This window comes from Vicia villosa, linkage group LG6 (genome assembly GCF_029867415.1).
Source record: "Vicia villosa cultivar HV-30 ecotype Madison, WI linkage group LG6, Vvil1.0, whole genome shotgun sequence".
Classification (NCBI taxonomy): Eukaryota; Viridiplantae; Streptophyta; class Magnoliopsida; order Fabales; family Fabaceae; genus Vicia; species Vicia villosa.
Genome location: NC_081185.1, coordinates 7,528,042 through 7,548,525, shown reverse-complemented (window position 1 = coordinate 7,548,525; position 20,484 = coordinate 7,528,042). Strand labels below are relative to the sequence as shown.

Sequence of the window (20,484 nt, the reverse complement as noted above, 5' to 3'; positions counted from 1 at the left end):
CAGACTTAGACTTGGCAAAGCCTAGTTCGGCCCAACCTATTTTCACCCCTAAGGTAGTTTATTTTGGGTCTTGTGTTGAGCTTTAATTAGTTTGGCCTAATGTGAGTTTAGTATATATTGCATTTTTTGCTTTTTAATTGGTACCAAGTAGAATCATTCGTTGTAACCGTTTTTTAATTGAGTAAAAGTTAGTTCCAGTTTCTATCTTTTCTTTCTCTTCCATCATCTTCATCTTCAACTTTGTGCTTCAACATTGAGTTTATATAATTATTTTTTATTTTACAATTAAGTAACTCATTTCAAATTTATTTGTATATAAATACATTTTATATTATATCAAATAAACTTTCTCATTCACGGATCACTATCAGCACAATACATATTTTATTTTAATCAATAATTACTGTAATTTAAAAGATAAACTCCTAATTTTAAAATATTAAAAATTCTTTATTTTTCATCTCACGAGTCCCTTTTTTCTGTTTATATATTAATACAATTAAATTTATATAATCACTAGTTACAAACCCGTGCTGTCGCACGGGTAATATTTTCAAGATATGGCAACTTAAAAATAAAAAACCATTGAACCAAATCTTTATCAACTCAAAATCATAATTCAAATAGGATATACTTAGTTTTTAGAATGTCATTAAACATGAAGGAGCAATAATGTCCAAACACTATTTTGCATGTTTGATTGGAAATTCAAATATGGCTGAAGCATTAATCTCAAAAATGGAGTGAATGTTTGGACCTGAAAATCATTGAAAACGAATAATAAGTTAGAATGTGCATTTAAACAACAACAACAAATATTTAGCAAATATTGTAAATGGCATGATAAGAAAATATTTATAAAAATTGGACCTTTAAGGAACGGTTGTTTGAAAACAACATTGGCTGCAGCACGAATCTAAAAAATGAAGTGAGTGTTTGGACCTGAAATAGTTTGAAAACGAATAATAAGTTAGCATGTGCATGTAAAGAGCAACAAATATTTACCTAATGTTGTTAATGGCATGATAAGATAATATTTATAAAAATTGGACCTTTTCAAATGTTATGGAACACTTCTTTGAATACAACATTGGTGGTAGAGCTCATAGATTGATTATCTTTGTCATGAATAAGAATCCTTAAACCCTTTTTCGATTTGACTCTTGAGATAGCCACATATAATTGCCCATGACTAAAAAATTCTTTAGGCAAATACAAACCAACATTATCAAGTGATTGCCCTTGGGATTTGTTAATAGTCATGGCAAAGGAAACAATAATTGGAAACTGTCGCCTTACCAATTTAAACGGCCATGGCGATTGTGAGGGAGATAGAGACATTCTAGGAATATAAAATAAGTTACCAATATTTTTTCCAGAAATGATCTTAGCTTCAATGACATGATTAGCAAGTCGGGTTACAGTTAGCCTTGTACCATTGCACAATCCTTCAGACTGATCTAGATTGCGCATCAACATAATAGTGGCACCAAATTTCAACTTGATTGAATGGTTAGGCAGTCCCGAAGTCTTGAGAGCATTTAGGAACTCGGGTGTCACATGCTCATATGCATCAAAGCTAGTGACATCAGATTTATCAATAGAATCACTACTAAAGTATTCTTTCTCTTCTCCTACAACAATTTACAAAGACCTATATTTAGTTACAATGAATGGGCACCATAATTTTGCAAAACATATAAAAAGGTCTTAGCAATTAACTTAAACACAATGAACTAAGTGTGATTTATATACCTGGAATAAGATTTGTGATATATTGGTTGATATCATCAACAACTTCAATTGTTGAAGCTAAGATCGCACGACTTTGAAGATAATTGGAATCAAGATAATTATGAATGAGATCAGGGTATGTATCTTCAACAATTTCCTTGATTGGATCAGAAAAGCTAGAAATTAAGAACTCATCTGGAATACAAATATCAACATAACCATCATTTGGCTCACACATGGTCCCATCTCCAATTTTTAAAATCCACTCAGAAAAGCTCCTTATGTCATCATCTGTAGAAGGATCATTATCACCATTTTGCAAGCGCATGTTCTTTGTAAGCCTCAAGACCTTACAATGATCCCAAATATAAGAAGCATTTATTGTTGCATGGATAATGTCTGATCTAGTTTTTCTCGGTATAACAGGGAGAATTTGTCTGAAGTCACCACCAAACACAACAACCTTACCACCAAAAACTTTCTTAGATGCATGGGGGATTCCACTCATAACATCTCTTAAGGATTTGTCAAGAGATTCAAAGCAAAATTTATTGGCCATAGGAGCCTCATCCCATATAATTAAATCTGTCATCTTTAGAAGCCCAGCAAGATCATCTTGTTTTTCAATGTTGCAAATAGAATTTTCTAAAGTCGGAACAGGAATCCTAAATCTAGAATGAGCTGTTCTTCCACCTGGTAACAACAAACTTGCAATTCCACTTGAGGCAACAGGAAAGACAATTTTTTTCTTAGACCTAAGTGCTGCTGATAAATTTTTCCACATAAAGGTCTTACCAGTTCCACCATAGCCATACAGAAAAAAACACCTCCTTGTTGCTTCTCTACAGCATCCATGATTTCCTCAAAAATTCCTCTTTGTTCATCTATGTACAAGAGATGTTTTCAAACAGCTTTGTTAATATAATGCAAGAGTTTAACTATTCTAAATTGTTGTAATAAGAGAGTCATATTACCTGTAAGAGAAGCAGACAAATGTTCAAAAATTTGATGTTGTTCAACAACATCATATTGACGTTCATCATAAAGTAATCTGTTTCCTGTAAAGAAAACGACATCCTCTTTTGGAACTGGCATTGGTTTGAAGTCCTTTAAGCTACGATTATTATTTTGCAATAGTGTTTCAATAGCCATCAGTGTCCGTTCCTTAAGCTCGGCATCGCTCATTGTCAAACCTATGATTAAAAAGGTAAGTAATACATATTATGAACATTATGCAAGAAATTGGAAATATTATGAATTAAAACCGTTGAGTTCATACTGCACATTGAGAACCTTGTGGATTATAATTATTAATACTGTAACAGTGTAACCCACTAAAAAATGAAATGTAAATAAAACCTATAATGTATAAATTCAGAACCTATATGTAAAATTTGTTACATTATATTTTCGTTGGCCTTATCAAATATTATTGGATAATGTCAAAAATTCTATAACATTGCAAATCTGTAACAGCTGTTTGCATACATAAGCTTTATATATAATGGTCCGCATTGAAAAATCAACATCCACCTGAAGATTATCATGGGTTCCAGCAAGGTGTATTGCAACTATGTGTCTTATGCATGTATTGTTTCTAGCTGTTGCTGAATAAGCCATTCAGTGAGTTCCAAAACAGAACTGGATAAATTTTACTAACTATGGACAATATCACTACCTTCTAGTATACCCTTCCACCATAAAAAGGTTCATGCTCCACACGTTGAATTGAAATAATATAAACTATACTAAATCATGTAATGAATTAAATAGACAACTATAATTAAGTAAAGCCTTAAGTAATGAATGTACTTTCCGTGATTGTATATGTCGCTTAAGAACATTTATCGTATTCCAAACTATGGACTATATTCCTACTACTAACCACGGAAAGTATTGGCATAATTTGTAACAGCAAGGCAAATAAAGAAAAAAGATCACAAATATAGTAAGATTAAATACCTTGATTTCTTGCCAATAACCGTTGATCATAGAGTATGCCATCCGATAAATATCTCCAAGTCTTTCTCCAAACATGTTCAGGTCTGTTCATGGATCCCGAAAGTAACATTGTCACAAAAAGTTTGCGCAAAAAAGGTCCCGAACCCCAAAGATGCGCCTCTTTTATTGCCTCGACAAATTCACGATCATCTTGTAAAAAACCCATCGCAAAGCACGCATCTCTAAAAGTTTTGCACTTCTTACCATCAACCGTTTTGATATCTTGATAGCACAACGGACCTTTCTTGACGGTAAGCATCATTCTTAAATAAAACAACTCGCCGGTGGATTGGGGAACCCAAATCAGTCGACCAATGGTATACCCTCGCTTCCTTGGTTTCCAACTTCGACTTCGTTTATGATAGACAAATTTAGAAACAAAGTCCCCATAAGTTAGTAACCTTGCTTCCTCATAAGTTTTGTTAGCCTCAAACCAAGCCGTAAACATGGACTCCGTTACACTTGGTTTGAGCAACACATCACCAACCTGCTCGTAGTCTTTGTAGTACACGGAATTTTCACCTTCCATGTGAAAAAACAATCTTTCTACGGCTGGTTTTCTGCCATGAATAGAATAAGAAAATATCCGCCAACATGCTTCACTTGGGGAGATGTATCGATAATCCAAATATTGTTTGATCTCATCAACGTTGTTTTTGTCTTGGCCTTGTATGATTGCTGAAATTCTATCGGAGCCCTTATTAATATATTTGAAAAGGTATTTGATAGAAGTATTTTGATTGCACCATTCCATGTTGATGTGGGCTTCGTACTTCAACAACAAACTTGGATTGTGAGGAACAATATGACCACTATGAAAGATGATGTCGTTCTTTAGAATGGTGTGCCCGTTGTTTCTTCTCCTATAAACCGGGTATCCTTCTTGGTCCACTATAGTTGTACTTTGGAATTTCTTAGGATAAAACTTTGTGCATCTCCCATCTTTCATACAAAGTGATTTTTGATTTGCCAAACCACAAGGACCATGAACCATGTGAGATTTGACCAAATTGTATAGCCGAGGTTGTGTTTCGGGATCGGGTACTTCAGCACTAATGATCTTGTCAATGTCTTCTGGTCTTGGATATTTGTTTGAAGGATGCAAGAAGATCAATATATGGGCATGAGGCAATCCTCTTTTTTGAAATTCAATGGTGTACATATCTACCAATGAAAGATGTTGGAAAAGTTAAAATTGTTATTAGAATTAGTATAAACAATTAATAGTATAATATAAAGCAGAACTGTTGTGGTAACTCCTATGTAATCAAAAGTTGATCTCGCACTTAGATATAGTATAATAAAAACAAAGTATATGGGGAAAAACAACTTACAAGCAAGCACTTTGCCAAGAACACCATTTTTGGTCAAATCTGCCAGCAATTGATCAAACTTGATTTTGAAAATTCTAGAAATGATATCTGGTCGATCTTGAGGCTTTAGATGAAGAGGACCAAGCACCCTTTGAATCTCAGGCCAATTGGGGTTACATGTAAAAGTTATAAACAAATCTGGAAATCCAACTTTACTGCATATAGCCATTCCATCATAGTACAATTGATCCATAAACCTACGACCGCCAACAAAGGACGAAGGCAACACCACTCGTTTACCCATGGTTAAACCTGGAGCTTGACTTTGGTCGCCCTCTTCTTGTAAAGAGTTGTACTTGGACACCCGAAGCTTCGGTTGATTTTTGCGCAGCCATTCTAGCTTCTCGGACTCTAACATAGTGTAACCATCGACCAGAAATTGCTGGAACAGCCTTCTAGAAGATAACAAAGTCTTAGCTTCCTTTGATCTGGTTTGAATGCGGAAGGCCAGCCATTCGCGAATCGTGAGCCTATATTTGATGCTGTTTTCGTTGACAGGTAGGTCCCTATGTGCTACATCAGGTCTATAGCCATCTTCACCATACGGAAAAATCAACGGATACTGGTAAGCCATGTAAGCGGCATGGAGCTCGTTGATTCTTTGAAGTCCTCCTCCTCTAGTTTGCATTATTATATCCCTCATCTCAGTTGTGTCTATATCTCCAACAACCAAGGCTGCAACTTCACTAACAGTTGGCTGATTATACACTCTGCCATCGGTAGACCAATTCGAGATCAGTCGAAGTTTGAGGTTTTGAGTTTCACCGCTATTCAACCAGTGTCTTGCCATTTGAAAGATCGTAGCATGAGGATTGAATTCATACAACATGCTGGACAATTGATTGACAACCAAAGGATCAATGTTCTCTTTGTTCCTTCACATGAGAAAAAAACAGTCTTAAACCCCAAAATAGGATATTCATGTAATATAACTGCTCAGTTCAAAATTAGCCTACTAATTTAAAACCAACAAAGTGAAATTTGCATGGTTATTACCTTAGATGATGCATTCTGTTTTCCACCTCATTTTCGGTGTCATAAATATATAACTGAGCGAACTTTGGTTTTTGACCTTGAGGAGGCAACATGATTCCGATGCGATGACACGCTTGACCTTGTATCCTTAGTATTGGAGGGCCACGTCCGTTGTTAAAACGATTGTCCAACCTTGCTCCCGGTGATGTGAATGCAAACATCATATTGTATAGTCGGATATGTTGTTGAAACTTCCGACTAACACTATTTTCGTGATCAAACAAAAGTGTTGCAAGTGGTTCCGGAGGCTGTCTCAGCAGTGGAAGTTCAACTTTTCCGTTCCCACAACACATCATAAACTTCGGGTTAGCAGAGTGGGTACTCTTGTGCATCCTCTCTTGATACCACATCATTGCTTTACAATACCGACATTCGATAAGAGGTGAACCGATATCGTAATATTCTACAATCAAACAATCAATGTAAAAGTTATTGATATGAAAATTATAATGGTTTTCTATCTTTAAGTATGTACTTTTTTTAATGGATTAAGAATGTACCCGACTCAGTTCCGGTTGCATAGCCATGGATTGCAAAAGGTGCTTCATGCTCGTCTGTCTCTGAACAAATTTCATCTTCGGAATGATATGCTATTAAGAAAATACAGAGGTTTTTAGGCAAAATTGAGATGAGGTTTCCAGCTCTGTTATGTAAATGTGAATTGAAATATAGCATTGAATGATAGAACAAAGTATTAGACATACCTGCAAAAGGGTCGTAGTCGCTATCATTGTCGGAGTCGCTATTAAAATCCATATTGACCGTAGGTGTAAAAATCGGACATGTTGGCTCCGAGCGACGATGGTTATTCTGTGTGGACTGTGTTACTGGCGGAACATCACGAAAGACAGGTTGGTTTCTAGCACTGGGTATTTTGGGAGGTATTTCCAACGGTGTAGTTAAAATTCTGGTGGGCAATTATGAACAAACAGTGAATAGGTGCTCAGATAAATGGAAAAATAATGAGAACTCTCATGTTTGGTACCTTGAGTGAGGTTGCCCATTTGTAACAGAAGATGTCGTAGCATAGCCTTGGAAGGTGAACTGGCTATTCAAATTCGACGGCGGACATGGTAGCTCAGCCAATTGTTTTCTAGGCCGGCCCCTACCTCGTTTGAGGATGGTAGTACTTCTGCATATGGAAATCCAAGTGAATAACATCCATATTAGTTACTTGTACACTATGATTCAAGAGCTAATAAAAATTTGAGAGGGATAATATATGGCCATTAAAGTTTGGTTAAGTGATAATATTTGGTTAACTATGGAGGGTTGTACCACTCGTTAGCAGTTGCAAGCATGAAGGTGTTGTGTTTGAATTATACCGTTGTTTACTTCCGGAAGACGATGCGTTGTTTTCATTAGACGGATTTTGAACTGGCTGAGTTGGAAGAACAAAATTAGCATTAGCAGTCGACGCATTAAGTGTGTCCAGAGCTGGATTGCTGTCATGAGCAAATGAAGTTTATTAAACTTTGATAAACCTTTATGAATGCAATGTTGATAAACAATATGTGCATATAATTAAATTTGAACTATATTATCAAACAGATGGACAATATGTACTTCAAGGTATGTATGTACTTGAATTGTTCATTTCCCTCGAGAGTAGAGGCCGGCGTAGCGGTGTTTGTACTTCCGATAATAGGAAACTTCCTGGTCAAGTTCCTAGCAATATTTGGAACCCCGTAGACATTTTTAGGCCTACCCCGACCTGGTCTGGAACTTGCTGGGCACCTGGTAAGATTGCAAATCATGAATTGCATTATAATGAGTGGAATAATTAATTTATCAATCTCGAATCCGTGGTACGTGAACAGGTATGCCTGAATCAAGGATACAATGTGCAACCTCATAAATGGGAGAGAGTTTATTACATAATGAATGTAATTGCCATATTTGCTTAAAATCCTTGTTGAGGTTGAACAGGGTGATTATAAGAAATGAGACTCATATATTGTAAGGCTTACAGATAAGCTACATACATTGTATTGATGGACATGTTAAATTGATGTGAAAATGGAAAGGCAGTATACTAACGTGTGTATCTTAGCAGAACTTCCAGTTCCAAGGACTCCCCTTTCCCTTGCCGATGACCGTTCATTTAAATTAACAAATGATGAAGGAGTAAAGGATTCGTTCTCCTTTGCCGCCGAAAATCCTGCAAATTGTGCGAATAAATTGGTTTGCAGACCACCTATTTCCGACGTGTTAAAATTTGTCCTAAAAGTGTGTCTTGATATGCTAGGTTCTGAACCGGCATAACTATTTTGGAATGATGGAGTCAATTCTTGCAAAGGTTGCCTAAGAGCCATTGACATTGGAGTATTCATCATTGTATGGCCATGTAATTCTTGTGGACTACTATATCTTTGACGTTTGGAACGCAAGTCTTTTAAGAGCAACGATCTTCTTGCCCTTGCCTTTTTGGCTGAACCAATAGTGTCAATAGGGTCCATAAATGGCTGGAATAAGATATCTACAAAAGTCAACAAAAAATTTGTTCTCATTTAGTTATTGACCAGGTTAATAATTGCAAACTTTCAAATCAATTATGTTAAAATTCCATTAGATTAGTAAAACTATCAACATTGGCAAACTATATTTGAGGGCATAAGTAAAACAGATTGTCATTGGTAGCATCTTATTTTCTGCTGCTACTGACAAAACCACAAATTAAGCATTTAATGAACCAATGGAATATACTTCTAATTAGAATGTTATAACCAGCAGTTGAAAAAACAAATATATACATAGTAACATGCAATAAATATTTAGTTGTTGTTCAACCAAAAATGTGTTCAACCACCATTATTAATGGTATGGTTGTACATTAGTTACCTCAGTATATAATGAACACTATGAGATGTTTGTAAACCATGTTTCAATGCCAATACTTCCCAGCATTCTGATCATCTGTTGATAGTAGTCCCTATGCTCATATTCAAGTTAAGGTAATTAACTAAATTCTTATTATCTCTTTTCTATAATCTGGGTACTTTCAATATGCATTATACCCATGCTATGCAAAAAAATGGTCCTCAAATAACATCCTATTTTACCTTTACAACAATAAGGTTTTTCACATATTGAGAATGGAATAATAGTTGTATCTAAAAGTCATATCTTGAGAGGTGCCTCCACAAACAGACCTAGGTAGTTTACATTGTTGATATCTTTCATTTTGTTCAAGTTTAGATAAATTGTTTAGATTAGTTTAGCCATGAACAGAAGAGGTTACCTGTGGCAGCTATTGAAATAAAATATTCAGTAATGGAGATGTATCATCACTTGCAAGGCAAGCATCCCATAGTCTTCATCGTTCCATGCTCATGTCAAGTTCATTTTATTTTAGTCTTATTATTACCATTGTTACCTGCAGTTGAAATGTTTACTTACAGCAATTAGATAACTAAACCAAAACAGCTAGGTCCTTAATCTAACTCTTCTTTCTAAATGATGTCTTTACATAAAACTTCCATCTTTACATGATAGGTCCAAAAAGATGTTTTAAACTGCCTTTTCATTTCCATTTTTATTATTTGTATATAGCATTATAAGTATATAGCACTACACTTGTCCATTAGGTAAGTAAAAGTTAAATAACTATGGTTCATGAAGCATACAAATGAGGCATAGTCTGTATCCAATGTAAAGTAAATCTGACATCTAATTTAACATGGACATGGAAAAAGCTAATGTGTATGAACTATGTAATGACTTAGCTTGTATTAGGGTTCCAAGCATTTAATGTAGAGGTGACAGCACAGTGCAATTTATCTCCAAAGTGCAGGAAAAAGTACTTTCATGCAGCTGCATTTCGGCATTGGAGGGATAAACCTAAGTCCTAACCAAAGATTTATGGTTCCAATGGAAAATAAAGTGTAATTGCCAAAAAGCATATATATACCTACGAAAAAAAAATGAGGATAGGTAAAGCACAATTGAAGTTAGTTGAAATTGGCCATGAAAAAAACAAAAGTCAATGGTTCCCCCATGCCTATTACCGTGTAACCCTGCTAACAGCATTTAATGCTGAGTTGACACATTTATCTATGCTTTTCCCAAAACATATGGAGGTTGTACTTGAAACGGATGAGTTGTCGCATGAAAGGATGCAGCAGTGTACTATGATCAGTGCATTTTAATGCACGTTCTTCCATGTTTGTACTCAAGTATTTCTTCGATTTGTTTTATTTATTTTTATGTTTTAATATGTTTTTATATTTTATTTTATTTTTGCACTTATTTGTTTTTCGTATTAATTTTTCAGCAATAACAGTCTGCACGGAAACGATCATATCTGGAGTTCCAGGAGTCCGATTGAGGCGTTCTAATAATCGCCGGAAAGCTAAGAGAAAGAGCTACAATTCTTATGTTTGAGTCAAAGTCAGAATCGGACTGTAGAAGGGCCAGAATATGCGTTGAAGTTGCTGCACTAGCTTTAGTTAAGTTTCGGGTTAATTGGTTTTGGGCCTGGGTCGTATGTTTGACCCAGTTGGATTGTAAAACGGGTCGTGGCTTTTGACTTAGGTTAGGCAGCCGCGGTTACTGTTGATCCATCTTCCATTCACGAATTTTAGAGAGCTTTTCACGATTTGCTATGGAGAACTAAACCATCCGGACGGATTTACTGTATTCAGGTTCAATGCTTTGAGTTTGTTATAACTACAATTAGATTTCTATTCCTTTCAATAATATTATATGATCATTGTTTGCTTAATTCGATTTTCTTATAATATTGTTGATTTAATTTGGATTGATACATGTTCTTGAATTTTGATCGCAATTCGACTCTGCTTAACCGTTGAATTGCGATATCTTTAACCGTATGCTTAATCCGGCAATAGGGATATATATCTTACGATGTCGATCACGCTTGTTGAATGATATTGTGTTCAAATAGGATAGAGATCGTAGTTGTATCAATCGATGATAAGTAGAACCCGAAACAGTGAATTCGTTTGCATTTTAATCACTTATTTCAAAACAGCTTATTTTCAGAATCACTTATTTTAAGCGCTTTTTCTGTAATTCGACCACCAAACCAACCCCCCCCCCCTTAATCGATTTAGCTTATAGTTAATAAAAGTCAAGAGTCCTTGAGAGACGATACACGAGTTACCGTTACCGTTGTTACTACAGTTTGCAATTTTACTCGTTTTTGACCCGCGTGCGACAGCGGATCAAATTGGCGCCGTTGCCGGGGATTCTTGTGAATATTAACTGATATTAGAGTCTTAGGTGTAGTGTTTGTGCGTTTTGGCCATAGGTTCCTCTCGGTTTCGGCCATAACGCCTCTAGAGTCGAAAAAATCGGTTTTTGGGAAAATTTCACCGTTTCGAAAATCTGTCCCGACAGTTAGGTGTGAAAAAAATCCCTGATCAAAAGTCACCTACTACAGAGTAGTTACGTGACAAATTTTTCAAATCGCGAAAAAAGCCTTTTTACTATTTTTAATGATTTATTTTCTGTTTTCATAGAGTCGAAAAATTCCGAAAAAAATATCAAAATTCTATTTTTATGTCATTAGATTATTTTCGGTGTCAGTTTATTTTTTTGAATTATTTTTAATCGATTTGCTTCATTGTGTTTGTTTTAGGGACATAGTTGGCATTTTCACGATTGTTGCTGCATTGCTGTGCACTAGTCCTGGCTACTAGGTCTTCCTGTCCTGAACTTGTTGCTTTTGATCCTGAGGTAGAGAGAACCTTGCACACACTTCGTAGAGCAGGCCAGGCTAGCAATAGTTCACCTTCACCGACCATAGCTGAGTCTGATTCCGAGTCTGATTATTTGCATAATTTGTTTGATTCTGATTCTGAACTTGCTTTTGAAATGGCTGAAAATAGAACTCTGAGGCAACTTACAGCCCCTGATGTTAATTATAATGGCTTGTGTATTGAATATGATGTTGTTGCTGTTCCTTTTGAATTAAAATCGGGTTTAATACACTTGTTGCCAAAGTTTAATGGTCTTGCAGGTGAGGATCCACACAAACATTTGAAGGAATTCCAAGTGGTGTGCTCTACACCATTGAAGCCTGAAGGGATCACTGAAGATCATATCAAACTTCGTGCTTTTCCTTTTTCTTTGCAGGGTGCAGCTAAGAACTGGATATATGATCTTGAACCGAATTCAATCACAAGCTGGAATGCTCTGAAGAGAGTGTTCTTGGAGCGATACTTTCCTGCCTCTAGAGCTGCTTCAATCCGAAAAGAAATATGTGGCATTAGACAAGATAATGAGTCATTGGCTGAATATTGGGATAGGTTCAAGAAGTTAGTTTCAAGCTGTCCTCAACACCAGATTACCGAGCAACTTCTTATTCAGTACTTTTATGAGGGGTTGTTGCCTATGGATAGAAACATTCTTGATGCTGCTAGTGGTGGAGCACTTGTTGACAAAACTCCAGCTGCTGCCAGGGCCCTCATTGAAAATATGTCCCTAAATTCCCAGCAGTTCACCACTCGAACCAATTCTGTCCAAACCAAGGGTGTACATCAAATTCAAGGCTCCTCAAACAGAGCTTTAGAAACCAGACTTGATGAGCTTACCGCTTTAGTTAAACAACTTGCAGTAGCGAAACCTCAAACAGCAATTGTATGTGGCATTTGTACAGCTCATGATCACCCCACTGATACTTGTCCTCTTCTGAAAGATGATACTGTTACCGAGCTGCCTCAAGCTTATGCAGCCAACCTTTACAACCAGAACAGGTACAACAACACCCCTGACTTGTCTACCAACAAATATCACCCCAATTGGAGGAATCATCCCAACCTCCGATATGGAAATCAGCAGCCTTCCCAACAACAGCTTACCGTTCCATTACCCCAGCCACATCACACCCCTCCAGCTACTACTTCCGGACCATCCTTGGAAGATCTTGTTAAGCAAATGGCCGTGAACAACCTTCAGTTTCAACAAAGAACCGACACTAGCATTCAGACCTTGACCACACAGATGGGACAACTTGCTACTCAAATAAATAATATGCAAGCTCAAGGTTCGAACCAACTTCCAGCACAAACTGTTGTCAATCCGAATGGTAATGCTAATGTGAGCGCTATTTCTTTGAGATCCGGAAAGGTTACAGAACCAGCCCCTGAAAAAAATAAAAAAATCATTGAGGTAACTTCTGAACTTTCTTCTTCTGAACCTCCTCCAACTGAGCTTTCTTCTCCTTCTTCTGTTGTGGTCGGAACTGAAAAAAATAAAGAAAAGGAGTATGTGCCACCAGTTCCTTTCCCGCATAGAGTTCTAAAAAATAAAAGAATTGAGGAAGGAGACAAAGAAAAAGAAATTCTGGATATGTTCAGAAAAGTAGCGGTAAATATTCCGCTTCTTGATGTGATTAAGCAGGTTCCAAGGTATGCAAAGTTTCTGAAGGATTTGTGTACAAACAAGAGAAGAGTAAAAGGAAGTGATAGAGTCAACTTGGGAAGAAGCATCTCTGCTTTCATTCAGCCCGAACAAAGTGTTTCGGCCATCTCTCAGGTCTTGCCACAAAAGTGCAAGGACCCGGGAACTTTTACTATTCCTTGTACCATCGGGGATAAGAAATTTGATAACTGTTTGCTTGATTTAGGAGCGGGCATTAATGTTATGCCTACTTCTATTTATAATAACCTTTGCCTTGGTCCCATGCAGCATACAGGTTTAATCGTTCAACTGGCGAACAGGAGCAATGCACGTCCCACCGGCATAGTGGAAGACGTCCTCGTTCAAGTTAACGATTTAATTTTTCCTGCAGATTTTTACATTCTGGACATGGAAGGAGAGACTAAGTCAAGCAGAGCTCCCATCATCTTAGGAAGACCGTTCATGAAAACGGCGAAGACAAAAGTTGATGTTGATGATGGAACCATGTCCATGGAATTTGGTGACATCGTCGCAAAATTTAATATCTTCGATGCCATGAAACACCCTGTGGAGGAGCATTCGGTTTTTAACATTGAGTTGATTTCTGAACTAGTTGATGAGAGTTATTCTGAATTATTTGCATTTGATTTTCCATCTCTCTCTGATTTTGATGATGATTATTCATGTCCTGACTGCACTGACACTAACGTTTCTGTCCTTTGTGCTGAGATTGATGCTTCCTTGCAGCCTGATACATTTCCTACAGGTGAAGTTGTTACCGATGAGGTTGTTTTTGCCGTCGATGCTCTTGACATCCCGGCTGCCCCAAGCCTTCCATCCATCATTCAGCCCCCGTCCTTAGAGCTAAAAGAGCTCCCTGGGAACCTGAAATATGCTTACTTGGAGCATAATGAAAAACTTCCTGTTATTATCTCTTCTAACCTTGATTTAAATCAAGAAGACAGACTTTTGCAGGTATTGAAGAGGCACAAGAAAGCAATCGGGTGGACATTAGCCGACCTTCCAGGTATTAGTCCTTCGATGTGCATGCACAGGATTTTACTTGAGGATGGAGCGAAAACAGTAAGGCAGCCCCAAAGGAGGCTTAATCCTTTGATTCTTGATGTTGTAAAGAAAGAGGTAACCAAACTCTTGCAAGCAGGTATCATTTATCCTATCTCTGACAGTAAGTGGGTAAGTCCAGTGCAGGTTGTACCTAAGAAATCTGGACTCACAGTGGTAAAAAATGAAAAGAATGAACTTGTTCCCACTAGAGTCCAGAACAGCTGGAGAGTTTGTATTGATTACAGGAGACTGAACCAGGCTACTAGAAAGGATCACTTTCCTTTGCCGTTCATTGACCAGATGCTTGAACGGCTAGCTGGTAAATCACATTATTGTTTTCTTGATGGTTTTTCAGGTTACTTTCAGATTCATATTGCACCTGAAGATCAAGAAAAGACCACTTTCACGTGCCCATTCGGTACATTTGCTTACAGGAAGATGCCTTTTGGCCTTTGCAATGCTCCTGGCACTTTCCAACGATGCATGATGAGTATTTTCTCTGATTTTATTGAAAATTGCATGGAAGTGTTTATGGATGACTTTACTGTTTATGGTTCTTCTTTTGATGCATGCTTGAACAGTTTAAGCTTGATTTTAGAAAGATGCATCGAGACTAACCTTGTGTTGAATTATGAAAAGTGTCATTTTATGGTTGAGCAGGGAATTGTTCTTGGTCATATTATTTCTGAAAAAGGAATTTCTGTTGACCCTGCTAAGATTGATGTGATTTCTACACTGCCTTACCCTTCTTGCATTCGCGAGATTCGTTCTTTTCTTGGTCATGCAGGTTTTTACAGGCGTTTCATCAAGGATTTCAGCAAGATAGCTCTTCCGCTGTCGAACTTGTTGAAGAATGACGTCACTTTTGATTTTGATGACAAATGCAAACAAGCGTTTGACTTCTTGAAGAAAGCATTGACCTCTGCTCCCATCATTCAGCCCCCTGATTGGACACTTCCTTTTGAGCTTATGTGTGATGCTTCCAATTATGCAGTTGGGGCTGTCCTTGCACAAAGAGTTGACAAGGCTGCCCATGTTATTTACTATGCTTCTAGGACTTTAGATTCTGCACAGTCTAATTACACTACCACTGAAAAAGAACTTCTAGCTATTGTTTTTGCTCTTGACAAATTCAGATCTTATTTGCTAGGTTCCAAGGTTGTTGTTTTTACTGACCATGCAGCTTTAAAGTACTTGCTGAAGAAGCCGGATGCAAAACCGAGATTAATTCGGTGGATGTTGCTGCTCCAAGAGTTTAATGTCGAGATTAAAGACAAAAGTGGAGCTGAGAACTTAGTGGCTGACCACTTGAGCAGGATAGAGAGAGATGAAGACCCTTTTCCTATTCAGGATGACTTTCCTGATGAGCAGTTGTTTCTTTTGCACGGGATTACACCTTGGTTTGCTGACATTGTTAATTTTCTTGTTGCTGATGTTTTTCCTACAGGTGCATCTAGATCACAGGTTCACAAGCTCAAGAGTGATGCCAAATATTATGTTTGGGATGATCCATATCTATGGAAGTTTGGTAGTGATCAGGTAATCAGGAGATGTGTCCCCGACAATGAGATTGAATCTATTTTAAAATTTTCTCATGCATCTCAAGTCGGCGGACATTTCGGTCCTCAAAGGACTGCAAGAAAAGTCCTTGATTCAGGCTTCTATTGGCCAACTATTTTTAAGGATGCTTTTGAGATTTATCGCACTTGTAAAGAGTGCCAGATAGCAGGTACAAACATCACTCGCAAGAGTGAAATGCCTCAGCAGCCTATGCTTTTCTGTGAGGTATTTGATGTATGGGGAATTGATTTCATGGGTCCTTTTCCTGTATCATTTGGTTTCCTTTACATTTTACTTGCTGTTGATTATGTTTCAAAGTGGGTGGAAGCTATCCCCACTAGGACTAATGATTCTAAAGTTGTTGCAGAGTTTGTCAGGTCTAATATCTTTTGCAGGTTTGGAATACCGCGAGCTATCATAAGTGACCAAGGCACTCATTTCTGTAACCGCACCATGGAAGCCTTACTCCGGAAGTATGGAGTTGTGCATAGAGTCTCTACTGCATATCACCCACAGACTAATGGGCAAGCTGAGATCTCAAACAGGGAGATCAAACAGGTTTTAGAGAAAATGGTGCAGCCAAACAGGAAAGACTGGAGCCGTCGTCTAGAAGACGCACTTTGGGCTCAAAGGACAGCTTTCAAGACACCCATTGGGATGTCTCCTTATCGACTTGTTTTTGGTAAGGCGTGTCATCTTCCTGTTGAGATAGAACACCGCGCTTTTTGGGCGGTGAAGAGTTGTAATTTGGAGATGCAACAAGCAGGTATTGAAAGAAAACTCCAATTGCAACAGTTGGAAGAGCTTAGATTAGAGGCTTATGAGAGCTCTAGGATTTATAAAGAAAAAACTAAGCACTTCCATGATAAAATGATTTCTAGGAAGGAATTTTCTGTGGGCCAACAGGTTTTACTGTTTAACTCCCGCCTTAAGCTAATGGCTGGGAAACTTCGATCCAAATGGATTGGCCCCTTTGTTGTTACTAATGTTTTCCCTCATGGTGCAGTAGAAATAAAAAGTGCAGGTACTGACAAAATCTTCAAGGTTAACGGGCAGCGGCTGAAGTTATTCCATGAAAGTCCGGTGCCTGAAGATGTCAGCATAGAGGAGCTTTCTTTAGAAGCACCTGACTACACTGCAACTTGATCAGGGAGTCCTTCTTTCCTTCTCTCTACTTTATTAGTAATGTCTTTTCATTGAGGACAATGCTTAGTTTAAGTGTGGGGGAGGAAATTGTATGTTTTATTTGTTTTTTTTTTTTTTGTGTGTTAGTATTTTGTTTAATTTCAATAAAAAATGCATCTTCTTGAAAGTTTTAGGCTACACACTGATTTGAGTCGGGCTTGCGGAGACTTGGGAAAAATTCACAAGATCGGTATCGTTCTAACACCGTAAGTCTCCTGCATACGGAAATTGATTTGAATTTGTTATTATGTTTTAGCCTTAATTTCTCATTCTTTGACAGCTCTTGAGTAGTTTATTTCAGCAATCGGCACCATCTCTCACACACTTTACGCAGGAAGCCGATGAATATAAGTGAATGTTCCGAAAAGAAAAGAAAAAAAAAAGAGAAAAGAAAAAGGTAATACACCTTCTAAGTTTGGTGACCCTCACCCGGTCACTTAACCCAACGGTTGTGTAATCTTCAAAAAAAAAAAGTTTTCAAAACTCTTTGTTAGTTGGTTCAGCGGTTTCTGGTGCTGAACTTGGTAGGGAGGATTACGGTCCGATCCCCCGCAACTACATCTGAGTAAGCAAAGGGTTATGCCACGCAAGTACCGGAACCCCGTGCAAAAGGATCAGAGTCACTAACCGGTTGTCCTGCTATAAGTGTGTGGAGATAACGGGCTTAATGTGATTGCGCCTGAATGAAAAAGAGCAAAAAGGATGAGTAAGTTAGGCTATGGTATAGTAATATGATTTGAATTGGTTTGTGTATTTAGGAGCCTTATGTCTGCATATTTGTGGTTAGTGTTCTTACGATGTCCTTAGTGTGCAAGATTAGTACCTATCGATGCAAACTTACCCGAAGAAGATTTGTAGCCTAGGATGAGTAACTGTTGATGTATTTCTGCTTTCTTTTCATTTTGCTCGGAGTGCAAAAGTTCAAGTGTGGGGGAATTTGATCAGTGCATTTTAATGCACGTTCTTCCATGTTTGTACTCAAGTATTTCTTCGATTTGTTTTATTTATTTTTATGTTTTAATATGTTTTTATATTTTATTTTATTTTTGCACTTATTTGTTTTTCGTATTAATTTTTCAGCAATAACAGTCTGCACGGAAACGATCATATCTGGAGTTCCAGGAGTCCGATTGAGGCGTTCTAATAATCGCCGGAAAGCTAAGAGAAAGAGCTACAATTCTTATGTTTGAGTCAAAGTCAGAATCGGACTGTAGAAGGGCCAGAATATGCGTTGAAGTTGCTGCACTAGCTTTAGTTAAGTTTCGGGTTAATTGGTTTTGGGCCTGGGTCGTATGTTTGACCCAGTTGGATTGTAAAACGGGTCGTGTTTTTATATTTTATTTTATTTTTGCACTTATTTGTTTTTCGTATTAATTTTTCAGCAATAACAGTCTGCACGGAAACGATCATATCTGGAGTTCCAGGAGTCCGATTGAGGCGTTCTAATAATCGCCGGAAAGCTAAGAGAAAGAGCTACAATTCTTATGTTTGAGTCAAAGTCATAATCGGACTGTAGAAGGGCCAGAATATGCGTTGAAGTTGCTGCACTAGCTTTAGTTAAGTTTCGGGTTAATTGGTTTTGGGTCTGGGTCGTATGTTTGACCCAGTTGGATTGTAAAACGGGTCGTGGCTTTTGACTTAGGTTAGGCAGCCGCGGTTACTGTTGATCCATCTTCCATTCACGAATTTTAGAGAGCTTTTCACGATTTGCTATGGAGAACTAAACCATCCGGACGGATTTACCGTATTCAGGTTCAATGCTTTGAGTTTGTTATAACTACAATTAGATTTCTATTCCTTTCAATAATATTATATGATCATTGTTTGCTTAATTCGATTTTCTTATAATATTGTTGATTTAATTTGGATTGATACATGTTCTTGAATTTTGATCGCAATTCGACTCTGCTTAACCGTTGAATTGCGATATCTTTAACCGTATGCTTAATCCGGCAATAGGGATATATATCTTACGATGTCGATCACGCTTGTTGAATGATATTGTGTTCAAATAGGATAGAGATCGTAGTTGTATCAATCGATGATAAGTAGAACCCGAAACAGTGAATTCGTTTGCATTTTAATCACTTATTTCAAAACAGCTTATTTTCAGAATCACTTATTTTAAGCGCTTTTTCTGTAATTCGACCACCAAACCAACCCCCCCCCCCCTTAATCGATTTAGCTTATAGTTAATAAAAGTCAAGAGTCCTTGAGAGACGATACACGAGTTACCGTTACCGTTGTTACTACAGTTTGCAATTTTACTCGTTTTTGACCCGCGTGCGACAGCGGATCATACTACTACATGTTGTTTTCAATGAACAAATCAGTATCATAATGCCTGTGACAGTCTGGTTTGTAAAAAGATAAAGCCATAAATTTAAATGCTTGAAATAGACCTGCTAGAACAAAAGAACCAAGCTGCTAATATATTTACAAACCGGTGGTATTTCCAGTATATATATTTGGAAACATGCTAATAGAACTAAGTGCTACAGACTTAATAAATAAGAAATAATTCAACTAACTTCTTAAAGGCTCGTTTACTTACCTGCATGGCCCTCTTTTTGTACGATACCTTGTAATCTTGCATCAGCTACATAGTTCCCACTCATTTATAATCTTGCAATATCCTTGGATCTATTACAAAAGATAAAGTCAGAATTAGCACATGTTTATGAACCTAGTTACTCTAATAGCACAAAGTTTCCCAAATGAACTATGCTTGACCAGTCTTGGCTAGTTTTTCCTTGAAGAGAGGTTCTAAATTAATTTATATTTTTAGGTTATTGTATGTGTAGAAACAGCTCTAATTATGAGTTGTTAGAAGTAGGAGAAACTTAAATTCTAATTGAGCCAATTCATGAATATTAAATTGAGATACATAAATTAGATTCAAACTAAATGTCTGTTAACAAAAAATGTATGCAAACAGAGTGCATGGCAATGTATTTGCTAGCACGGGTCTTTGTTTACATTGACTCTAATCATTTACCAAATCACATAAGGTCCCTCCTATAACATGCCTGATTCCCTCCCATGTTGTGTCCTGATTAGAATGATTCTAATGGTTCCATATGTATGCTAAAAATAACTATAGCCAAAACAAATTACAGTGAATAAATTTTGCAACTAATTTACTAAAACTATGCTAACAGTATAA

At 37.2% G+C, this 20,484-nt stretch overlaps 1 protein-coding gene across 1 annotated transcript; it reads right to left on the bottom strand.

The window, feature by feature from the left end:
* Positions 1-1,056: 1,056 nt before the first annotated feature.
* LOC131613162 (uncharacterized) lies at positions 1,057-19,936 on the bottom strand. The gene is made up of 14 exons (XM_058884857.1): positions 19,873-19,936; positions 8,184-8,622; positions 7,728-7,880; positions 7,469-7,588; positions 7,129-7,275; positions 6,848-7,050; positions 6,644-6,733; positions 6,105-6,546; positions 5,070-5,983; positions 3,697-4,899; positions 2,709-2,927; positions 2,490-2,618; positions 1,756-2,427; positions 1,057-1,634 (listed from the first exon to the last, which is right to left on the bottom strand). The coding sequence occupies exons 1-14, from the start codon at positions 19,934-19,936 to the stop codon at positions 1,057-1,059; spliced, it is 5,373 nt and encodes a 1,790-aa protein (XP_058740840.1).
* Between the last annotated feature and the right edge of the window lie 548 nt (positions 19,937-20,484).